The sequence below is a fragment of the Diceros bicornis genome, chromosome 2 (assembly GCF_020826845.1).
Source record: "Diceros bicornis minor isolate mBicDic1 chromosome 2, mDicBic1.mat.cur, whole genome shotgun sequence".
Taxonomy (NCBI): domain Eukaryota; kingdom Metazoa; phylum Chordata; class Mammalia; order Perissodactyla; family Rhinocerotidae; genus Diceros; species Diceros bicornis.
In genome coordinates this window covers 49,931,268-49,942,349 of record NC_080741.1, presented here as the reverse complement: position 1 = coordinate 49,942,349, position 11,082 = coordinate 49,931,268, and the positions used below count along the sequence as shown (strand labels likewise).

Genomic DNA, 11,082 nt, shown 5'->3' with positions numbered 1-11,082 from the left:
CCTAGATATTTAGCCTGAGCAACTGGGTTAACGGAAGTGTCATTTACTGAGATGAAGATAATTATGGGAGGAACAAGTTTGGAAGGGAAAGTGAAAAGTTCAGCTCCAATGCTTAACTCAGATGTCTGATGGCCCTCCAGGAGAGATGGTGAGTAAATGGTGGGAATATAGGAGTCATTGTATATATAGACAGCAATGAAGCCATAAGGCTGGGTGAGATGACCAGGGAGTAAGTTTTGATCAGGAAGGGAAGAGGTGCCAGGACTGAGCCCTGGGCACTCACTGTGTAAAACTCAGGAGGTGAGGAGGAACCAACAGAATTGCTAAGAAGGAGAGTCCAGGGAGGTAGGACAAAGAAGGGAATAGCATGGGAACCTGGAGGCGGAAAAGGGATGAGGCTCTGAGGAGGAAGAAGTGGCCAATCACCTTAAATGAGACTGTGCATTGGCCATTGGATTTAGCAACATGGAGCTCACTGATTACATTGACAGGTGTGGTTTTGGAGGAGTGAAGTGGGGACTGGAATGGAGAGGGTTTGGGAGAGAATGGGAGGAGAGGAACTGCACATAGTGAGCTCTCTGGGGGAGCTCTGCTTGAAGGATGGTACAGAATGCGGTGGTCACTGTAGGAGGCTGTGTCACAGGCCAGAGAAGCCTAAGGAGACATGACAATGAAATGTAATGTGATATCCTAGATGGGATCCTAGAACAGAAAAAGGACATCAGGTAAAAACTAAGGGAATCTGAATAAACTATGGACTTTAATAATAATGTACCAATATTATTTCATTAATTGTAACAAATGTACTATAATAATGTAAGATGTTAATAATAGGGGAAGCTGTGCACGTGTGTATGGCGGTATATATAGGAAACTCTGTACTATCTGCTCAATTTTTCTGTAAATACAAAACTGTTCTGGGGCTGGCCCTGTGGTGTAGTGGTTAAGTGTGCGTGCTCCACTGCTGGCAGCCCTGGTTCGGATCCTGGGCACGCACTGACACACCGCTTGTCAGGCCATGCTGTGGCAGCATCCCACATAAAGTGGAGGAAGATGGGCACGGATGTTAGCCCAGGGCCAGTCTTCCTCAGTAAAAAAGAAGAGGATTGACAACAGATGTTAGCTCAGGACTAATGTTCCTCACCAAAAAAAAAAAAAAAAAAAAAAAAAAAAAAGTTGTATTAAAATAATACAGGAAGGTAAAAATGGTAGCTTTCTCTTCCTTCCTCTGCACCCATTTTCCGGAAGTCACCTGGCTGAAAGCTTAGAGTGAGTTCCTCCGGATTTCTTTCTATGTAGTCTATCTGAAGAGGCACGTCGTTTTGTTGTGTGTGTGTGTGTGTGTGTGTGTGTGTGTGTGTGTGTTTTCCAAACAAGGAATCCTTTTCACAAATTGGTCTCTAAGTTCTTCCTTTTTTCTTAGCAATATATCGTTAAGTTCCTTCCATGTCAACCGTCTGAATTTACTTCATTTTTTAAAAGAGAATCGTGACTTTCAGCAGCTGCCTCGTAGTCCCAGGATTCCACGTAGATGCTTTTGCTCCGGGGCCGTGATCCGCGGACACGCAGTGGATTTGGAGCGCCCGCGGTTCGTGAGAAACATCTCCAACTCTGCCTCCCATAGGTGAAAGGGGAAGAGGACTAGACTGCGGACGGACTCGCGTAGAACGACGAAGAGAGAGGTAGACGGACTGACGCACGTACGTACCGGCGGACGCGCCGACAGAGCCAGCAAGCAGCCCGGAGTAAATATCCCGGATTCCCCCCCGGGGGCGGCCGAGCGCCAAGGCTGCGTAACTGCGCCTGCGCCTGGGGCGCCACCGCGTCTACTCTACGCATGCGTGGCGCGGCCCAACGCCGACTGGAGCTTGAAGATGGCGGCTTCCGTGGTTTGCCGGGCGGCCTGCTCCGCGACGCGAGTGCTGCTGTGCACCCGCCGCTCGGTGAGGTGGCAACGAGAGCGCAGGGCTACGGAGCGCGGACGGGGAGCGGGCTGTTAGTTGCAGCGGGTCAAGATCGAGGAGGTCGCGGGGTCAGGGCCGTGGGAAGGTCACGGTCCAGGGCGGGGCTGGGAGTCTCGCGGCTGGCCCGGGGGCGGGGACGGGGATCCCACTGTGGGCATGGCAGCTGAGGAGCGATCTCCCAACTCAGTCCTCATTCGCGGCCGCCCGTTTCTAGCAGCCCGCCCTGCTGAGGTCTCCTGCCTTCCGGGGCACCGCCACCTTCGCCCAGGCCCTCCAGAGCGTGCCAGAGACGCAGGTCAGCCTGCTGGACAGCGGGCTGCGAGTGGCCTCGGAGCAGTCCTCCCAGCCTACCTGCACGGTGAGTGGGGGCCGCTGTCGGGAGGACGCCTCCATATTGGGCCAGGCGTCTTTTCCCAGGTCGGGCTGTGACCTTGGGCTCGAGTCCTCTGGTTTGGGTCAGACTCCTGCTCACTCACCACTGGATTGATCTTCTACCCCAATGCCGACACCACCTACGCTTTGACTTCTTGGGGGCAGTCCTCACTATAGCCAGCACTCATTTAGCATATGTTGCCTGTGAACCAGGAGGCCAGGTTCTTTTCCAGCTTTTTCTTAAGCAGCCTAGATGAGAGAAGTGATCCTGTTTCCATTTTACAACGAGGAAAATGGGGTTCAGAGACATTAGGTGACTGCCTGCCTCACAGCCCAAAGTCATAATCTTCTGGCTAGACCAGGAATGCATTGCGGAAAAAGTACATTTGAAGATTCCATTGCAGTGGATGATCTTCCGAAAAAAAAAAATCTTAAAAATTGACTCAAGGATAGAAATCTTGGCTAGATATATGAATAGGTAAGAAGATTCTCAAGAAGTAATCCTCCTCCTTCCCACCCCAAACTCCATGGCTAAGTGGTTTTATTGGTAACTGCTTTCAGTTTTCCAGGAACAAATAACGTTCTATGATATAAGTTGTTACTGAATACAGCAAAAGGTGATGGGCAGCTTCCTTGTTATGTGGCACCTGTATAAACCGACCCAAAGCCTGTTAAGAAAGCTTGGTAGAGAATGCTGTGTTCCATGGACTCTTAAGATGCTCTAGATTGTCAGGAGCATCACTGTGTGCTAGTGCCAGAGAATGTTGTCAGTTATAATCAGAGGATACCATGGATTGTAAAGTGCACCTTCCTTTCCAAGATGTTAGATGTGAAATAGACGTTTATGTAAGAATTTATGACATAGGGTATGTATGTCCACATCTCTTAAGAAAGTAGATATGAAAATTTTAAATTAGTTGTGAACAAATAGTAAATTAAAAGACTAGATCCATGTGACCATGTTGAGTGAGTGGTGTGGTGTGTATTTCACAACACACCAGAAGGATATTAAGAAAATTATAAGGGGCTGGCCCAGTGGCGTAGTGGTTAAGTTTGCATGCTCCGCTTTGGTGGCCCGGGGTTCGTGGGTTCAGATCCTGGGTGCGGACGGACGCACTGCTAATCAAGCCGTGCTGTGGCAGCATCCCATATACAAAATAGAGGAAGATGGGCAGAGGTGTTAGCTCAGGGCTAATCTTCCTCAGCAAAAAGAGGGACACTGGCAATGGATGTTAGCTCAGGGCCGATCTTCCTCACCGAAAAAAAACAAGAAAATTATAAGATTCTCTCATTGGGTGCCAAGGAGACACTTGGCAGTGTTAGGTCTCCAGGTCTGAGTAAAAACTTTTTTTTTTAAAGTGTGAATGAAGGCTACTTCCTTAGGATAAAATGTTCAATGTCTAAACCGATAGCCTCCTTCCTTAATGGTTGGAGGTTAAAATCACCAGAACAAAAGCAGGGTATAATTTTTACAAAGGAGAAAATAAGTTGTCTGCAAATGATGTGTTGCTTGCTTAGAAAAAAAGAAAGAATCAACTGAAAAGTGAGACTGAATTTAAGAATTTCATATGGTGATGGGACCAGGTGAACGTGTACAGTTAGAAACTTCCCTGGGTCCTTGATAACCAGTCAGGAAATAGAGCAGGAAGCAGAAGTGATGCAGCCCAGGGCACCGGCTGCACCTCTAAGCACAGGGGTCCTGCCGAGACAGCTCTCTCCCACCCTGGGACCATGAGTCCCTGCCTGAGGCTTGTACTGAGTCACCCACGGTGGAGTGTAAGTGGGGGGCTGGGGTGGTTTTTAGTTACCTTTCTTGGCGTCTTCTTGTCCAGGTGGGGGTGTGGATTGACGGTGGCAGCCGTTACGAGACTGAGAAGAACAATGGGGCAGGCTACTTTGTGGAGCATCTGGCTTTCAAGGTGAGGCTCCTGAAGTCCTGCCTCTCCCCTGGGCTTAGAGCTGCCTGTTGTCCCTCCTGAGGATGCAGGTCAGAAAAGTCAGCCTCCTTAATTATAGGCTTCAGCTGGGGCGTGATCTCTGGCTGGCCTTTCTGGAAGGAGCTCCTTAGCCTCACCTGAGTGAGCACCTATCTGGCAAGCCCCTGCACAAGGCCCCCAGAGCGAAAAAAACCCCAGCGAGCCACAGGAGCCCCACTCTTTACCGGAGTAGTAAGACCTGTGTTGTGTGCATGCACTGATGTGGAATTATGGAACACACATAGATATACACATGCATTGCAAGAAACCCACAGTCTTGGGTGGGCATGCATTCTTGTGAAATGCTCTGTTCTGGTGGAATACTTGGGCATCCCTTGTTTGTAGAAGTGAGTACTGAGGTTTCCTGAGGGTGGGGACAGTCACCACTGTAGCCTCTCAGCCAGCCTATGTTGGCATGGAGTAGAGACTGAGTTTTTTAAATGAATGAAAAAAATGGAGGAGGAGATATGGGATGGGCAGGGATGTGGAGCAGGAACAGGCAGCCTAGCCAGCTGTAGCATCACAGGTGTGTATAGATGTCAACATGCATGTGTATGTGCCAATGGACAGCACCACTGCCACACACACACAGGACTAGGGTTGAGTCCCATAGAGGCCAGTAGTACACACAGAGTCGTGTGAATGGCATTGAGGGAGAGTGGGTAGTTATAGCATCACCTGAACACAGGTGTGCGCTTGCCTGATTATAACTGTCAATAAGGGAAGGAGGAATACTGGTAAGGTCAGGCTGTTTTAGGAGCTCTGGATTTCAGGTAATACTTATTTTGGCCGTGCCCTTCTTTCCTGGCCCCTGGCTGTCTCCATTCTGTTGGCTCATGATGCTGTGGTCTTGCTCAGTTCACGGCTTGCTTAGCGCTTGGTGAGCACAGACTCTGGGCCCTACATCCTCAGAGTCTTTGCTGAGAGAGGTACCTATGGACCAGTGGTCCTGCTGGGACTTTAGCCTGTGAGGATGGGGGTTCTGGGCTCCTATGTGGCTCCTGATTGGTCCTGTTGATATCTGGTTCCAGGGAACAAAGAATCGGCCTGGTAATGCCTTGGAGAAGGAGGTGGAGAGCATGGGGGCCCATCTTAATGCCTATAGCACCCGGGAGCACACGGCTTACTACATCAAGGCACTATCCAAGGACCTGCCGAAAGGTAATGCCTGGAGGAGGGGGCAGGGACAGGGGGATAGGACTCCAGTGTGCAGAGGACAGGCACCCAGGAGCTCCTGGCCTGGCTGAAGAATGGGGTTACCCTTAGAGTATGGTCTTGCAGCAGGGCAACCAGGGGTGCCAGACCTGGGGCTTTTGTGCTGTTACTGGTCTCTGGTGGCCCACCTGGTGCCTAAACCTGTCCTTCTTGCATCCAGCTGTGGAACTCCTGGCCGACATTGTGCAGAACTGCAGCCTGGAAGACTCACAGATTGAGAAGGAGCGTGATGTGATCCTGCGGGAGCTGCAGGAGAATGATGCATCTATGCGGGATGTGGTCTTTGACTACCTGCATGCCACGGCGTTCCAGGGCACACCTCTAGCCCAGGCTGTGGAGGGGCCCAGTGAGAATGTCAGGTGCGAGTTGGCAGGGCCTGTGGTGGAATTTGTTCCCCCATTCTGGCCTGGCCGGGCCACGTCCACACAAATTTGTTTATAGTTGACTGACTGCCTGTGCTATTTATTTTCCTAATTCACACAACTGGAGACGTTTTCTGTGTTGCCATGTGGTCCCTGTGAGTCTTGTTAAATGCCTGTGTGGTCCTCACTTGGGCTTTGTTTTAGGATACATTTCCATGCATATGATGACAGCCTGAGGGACGAAGCCTCTAGATATCCCATCCATGTGGCTTCTTGTCCTCTGGTGGGATGAGCTCTGATGCTGCCCCTCAAGAGGCCCCAGAGTGTCAGCTCGCAGCTTGCACCCTCCTCAGAGAGGACTATGAGCCTGTCCTGAGGTCAGATGTGAGGTGGGGTCAGGTGAGGGCTGCCTTCTGAGCCCCAGAGGAGTGGGTGCCAGAGATGGGGAGGGGATTGAGTGGTGTGCTAGGTCTTGCTCTCCAGAGAATCTATGTTTCTCCTGTCTCTCATGTCTGTCTCCTCAGCCCTGTTTTGTGTGACCCAAATTACTGTGATTTGGGAGAGGTGTTCACCCATTGGCCGTATGTCTTGGCAGGAAGCTGTCTCGTGCAGACCTGACCGAGTACCTCAACCGGCATTACAAGGCCCCTCGCATGGTGCTGGCAGCAGCTGGAGGTGAGTGATGGGCTCACTGAAGCCCTGTGGTAATGGGTGGGTCGGCACCAGCCTTGGTTATCAGGATCCAGATCTCCTGGTTATGACCATAGAGAATCTTCCACTTCTGGAGACCCTGTTCCCCGCTGTCCTTGAGGGGAGTGACCTCTCTCCCAAGCTGTTTGAGGTGGGGTAGGATTCTACCCTGCTGCCACCACTGGGACTGGCCACGCAGGATGCTACTCTCCGTCTTTAGTATAGGCCTCAGTTGGGCTGCTGGCGCCTCCAGGCCTCAGGCTTTTCTCAGCCCCACTGGGCCCTAGGAGACCCAGTTTGCAGGCTGGTGGGAGATTCAAGCCCCCAGGCTTGTTCCTTGTGGCCTTGCCAGTGGGCAGACCAGACATTGGATGTGTGATGATGTACATTTGATGACAGACTGGACAGCGCCTTGAAAGGAAGGCATGCAGCAGTAGGAGAATTTTAATGGGGTACTCAGTTGGAGGTTAGGGGATTGCTTTTGAAGCACGTGTTGTTTGAACAGAAGCCTAAAGAATGGTGGGAGTTAGTTAGAGAGGTAGTGGGGGACCTGAACGGAGGAGAAGGGCAGTGTTGTGCCCTGATGTGTATTTTAAGGATTGCTCTGCTGCCATGTGGGGGCCAGAACGGAGGCAGGCAGACCAGGGAGGGGCTGTGGCAGGTACCTGGTGGGAGATGGCAGGAGCAAGGGAGGGAAATGGATGGACTCAACATGGTTTTATAGATGGAAACTTGACAGAGGTCTGGACATGGTAGGGAGGGGATGGGAACAGGGTCAAGGATACTTCCCCAGCTTATGGCCTTGGCAACTGGGTGGGTGAAAAAGACTGATAGGAAGAGCATTATTGGTGGCTTTGGGGCCAGCGAACCTGGGGAACAAGAGCAGTTTGAGCTACTGACACGTCAGACTTGGTTGAGTCCCACAAGGTCTGAGCTCAAGGAAGGAAAGAATAAAAGGCCAAGGCACCTGGTGGGCTGACACTCTGGGGAAGGCTGCCCACTGCCACAGCGTCCACCAGTCTAGGTGCTAAGGCAGCAGAGGCTTCCTCTTGTAGAGGTGAGGAGGTGAGGTCCAGCAGGGGTCCTGAGGGCATGAATTCATATTACTTGTGAATGTCCCCAGCTCTCAAGGGACCCCAGAGCTAGTCACGGCCCTGCAGTAGTACCTCTTTGTGCCCTCTCACTTGCCACCCCTGACAGGGGCAGCAGCCAGGATCTGCTTGAGGAAGGGCTAGAGGGACAAGGCAGGGCGGGTGGCCTTGTGCCCATCCTTGATGCAGTTGAGAATGCATCACATAGGAACCCATTTTTAAGTTCGGCATGCTGCTGCTTTCCTGTGTCTGAGGTGATGGGAGCTGTTCCACCCTGAGGTGCCTGCCCCATCCATGAGGCAGAGTCTGTCTGTGGAGGATCCTCTTCCCTCACTCTGTCCTGATACCATGTCTTCTTTCTGCCGTCTTCCAGTGAGATAGGACGTGGAGGCCTCTGCCTATGTGTGATTCCCCCTACCCTGTGCCTTGACCCTGGCTGGCCAGTAACGCTGCTGTCTGTCTCGGCAGGGGTGGAGCACCGGCAGCTGTTAGACCTCGCCCAGAAGCACTTCAACAGCGTCTCTGGGACATACACAGAGGACGCTGTGCCCACTCTCGCTCCATGCCGCTTCACTGGCAGCGAGGTAGGCTGCCTGGTGGGCAGGTGGAGTACTCTCAGCCGGGGCCTCTGGGAGGACCCTCATGTGCATGGTTATCTTCATGACTCCAGAGATGCCTCAGGAGGTGGGATGGAGTCCTGTGGCTACTGCCTCACAAGCACACATCTTCACACATGCATGTACACGCTCTACCCACACCTGGCACCTTTTCTGGTCACCTAGTCAGTCTGGCTGCCCCTCAGCCTTGCCATGTACTGTTTCAGATCCGCCACCGTGACGATGCCTTGCCTTTGGCCCATGTGGCTATTGCGGTGGAGGGGCCTGGCTGGGCCAACCCGGACAATGTGGCCCTCCAAGTGGCCAATGCCATCATCGGCCACTATGACTGCACTTATGGTGGCGGCACGGTGAGTGCCAGGGGCAGCCATGGAACTTTGGCTTCAAGGAAGAGAGGGTGCTGGGGCTGTGGTTTCCTGTACTGGGGGGTTCAGAGTGTGGGCCACAGACAAGAGGGTGGGTGCTGACTACTTTTGCCCCTGGTAGCACCTATCTAGCCCGCTGGCTTCAGTTGCCGTGGCTAACAAGCTGTGCCAGAGTTTCCAGACCTTCAACATCTGCTATGCAGAGACTGGGTTGCTGGGTGCACACTTTGTGTGTGACCGCATGAGCATTGATGACATGATGTTCTTCCTGCAAGGCCAGTGGTGAGTGCCAGTGCAGTATTACTAGGAGGGATCGGGGCCTTTGAGCAGAGTAGTGGGAGGCTAAGAGACGGCATCGTCTCTCAGAATGAATACCACCCCCCTGCTTTAGGATGCGCCTATGCACCAGTGCCACGGAGAGTGAGGTGGTCCGGGGCAAAAACATCCTCAGAAATGCCCTGGTATCTCATCTGGATGGTGAGTCCTGCAGCCCTGTGGGGAGGGGTGGAGTGCATTCTGGCAGTGACAATCCCAGTGTGGCCACAGTTCCTAACTGAGATTGGAAAGGAAAACTTTGAAGGGCATGCCATACCCCACCACCCCACCTGCAGGGGCTTGGAGTTTGGAGCTTCAGATACAGGTGTGGGTGGGCCAGGTCAGCAGCCAGTTGCTACGGTAACAGGTTGTAGAAGTGAGGTTTGTGATCTGGGGTCAGACCAAGGTCCAGATATCAGCCCGAAGGTGAAGGTTGGAAGTTCGGTGCGTACCCGTGGTCCAGGACTGGACTGGATGGACCTGTAAGCCTCCCCCACCCTCGCAGGCACCACTCCTGTGTGTGAGGACATTGGACGCAGTCTCCTGACCTATGGCCGCCGCATCCCCCTGGCTGAGTGGGAAAGCAGGATTGCGGTAACACAGGCCCCTGGAGAGGTTCTGGAGTCTTGATCTGGCAGACTCCTAGAGGGTGGGAGTTGAAGCCTGACAGAGTGCCGACTGCTCCTTTGGCATCCCTGGTGTCCTAGGCAACGTCACTGGCAGGGGTGGCATAATTAGAGGGCAGGGCACAGGCACTGATGGCTGTGGGGATGGGTGGGGCCCATGGAAGTCTACAGCAAGGAGAGCCCTGCTGCCTTTCCCCTTTTGGGTGAGGGGGCAGCTTCATGGTACATGTAGAAGATCTTGGTCAGTTGGTTAATGTTGACTGGCCGAGATGTTCCCCAGGTGCCTGTAAGTCAGTGTGCCCTCTGCTTTACCATGTAGGAAGTGGATGCCAGTGTGGTGCGTGAGGTCTGCTCCAAGTACTTCTATGACCAGTGTCCGGCAGTGGCTGGATTGGGTGAGTGGCCTAGAATGCCTGCTCTTTGTCCTTCTCAGGCCATTCTGTTCCCCTTCCGCCTCTGCTCCCCCATCCCCCAGCCTACACTGGGAGCAGCAAGTTGAGGCCCCCAAGAGGCTCTGCCCAATAGCCTGGCTGCCAGGGAGTTCCTGCTCAGAAAACCTGTCCCAGCAGCTCCCTGACTCCCTGCCAAGGTGCCTCCATCAGTACCCCACACCCACCAGGTAATGGACACCTCCGCATGTGGGGTGGGGCTCCAAGGGCCAGAACATGAAGGGACAGGCTCAGCACCCCTAGGGGAATGTTCTCTTCCCTCTTTCCACTCAAAGCCTGTCTTGTGCTGCTCTGGGCAGCTCTGAATTGGGTGCGGCGCAGGGCCAGGTGTCCCTGTACAGGCCAAGTACCCCACCCTGATGCTCCACCCTATCTATCCCCACAGGCCCCATTGAGCAGCTCCCAGACTACAACCGGATCCGTAGCGGCATGTTCTGGCTGCGCTTCTAGGCAAGAAGCCCATGCAGGCAAGAGGCTGGGGCCGGTGTTCGTGGTCCCCCCACCACAAACATACTACCTCAGTTCTTCAAACCTGTGCTGCAGATTACCACCAATAAAGTCCTGTGTTCAGAGCTGCGTTGTCCCTCTCTTGGCATTGGCATGGAGGATGTCGAGCAGCGGATGGAGGAGTAGGGACTTCCCCCTAGTTCTGCATCCCCTGGATCCTTCCGCCTTCCTACAGGCTGATGTGTCCTCAGCCAGGGGCAAGCGTGGGGGCTGCAGCATGGAGGCCGGAAGCCTTTGATGCCTGCGGGGAGCTGAGGCCAGATGTTTCCACTTAGCCACGTGGGGGATGCTCCTAGCCAGTCTGTCCCAAGAGTGGGGTGTGAGAGTCCATGCGAACTGCAGACCCAGCCTTTGCCCTGGTAGAAGTCCCAGTCTGGGAACTCAGGGGGTTCGGGTGGGAAGCCCCTCACTGTGGGTCCTATGCAATCACCCTCTAGCAATCCCTGGTCCCTCGGAGGGACTGCATGGGGTTCGGGGGGCAAGGACTGTCCCTGAGGAAGCTTCCTTTGTATGTTTACTCTGGATTCTGGGAG

General features: G+C 53.3%; 1 protein-coding gene across 3 annotated transcripts; it reads left to right on the top strand.

Moving 5' to 3' along the window:
- The first annotated feature begins 18 nt into the window (after positions 1 to 18).
- LOC131415846 (cytochrome b-c1 complex subunit 1, mitochondrial) lies at positions 19 to 10,614 on the top strand. Of its 3 annotated transcripts, none has more exons than XM_058557734.1 (14): positions 23 to 148; positions 1,625 to 1,943; positions 2,182 to 2,322; positions 4,169 to 4,255; positions 5,344 to 5,473; positions 5,688 to 5,886; positions 6,485 to 6,564; positions 8,139 to 8,254; positions 8,494 to 8,637; positions 8,774 to 8,934; positions 9,044 to 9,129; positions 9,473 to 9,561; positions 9,913 to 9,988; positions 10,428 to 10,614. In XM_058557734.1, exons 2-14 carry the CDS (start codon positions 1,875 to 1,877, stop codon positions 10,490 to 10,492), a joined length of 1,443 nt encoding a protein of 480 aa, XP_058413717.1. In that variant the 5' UTR covers positions 23 to 148; positions 1,625 to 1,874; the 3' UTR covers positions 10,493 to 10,614. The 3 variants fall into 3 exon arrangements, with proteins under 3 accessions (XP_058413727.1, XP_058413717.1, XP_058413708.1); XM_058557725.1 differs by having other exon boundaries at positions 2,179 to 2,322; XM_058557744.1 differs by lacking the exon at positions 4,169 to 4,255 and having other exon boundaries at positions 19 to 148; positions 2,179 to 2,322.
- The last annotated feature ends 468 nt before the right edge of the window (positions 10,615 to 11,082 follow it).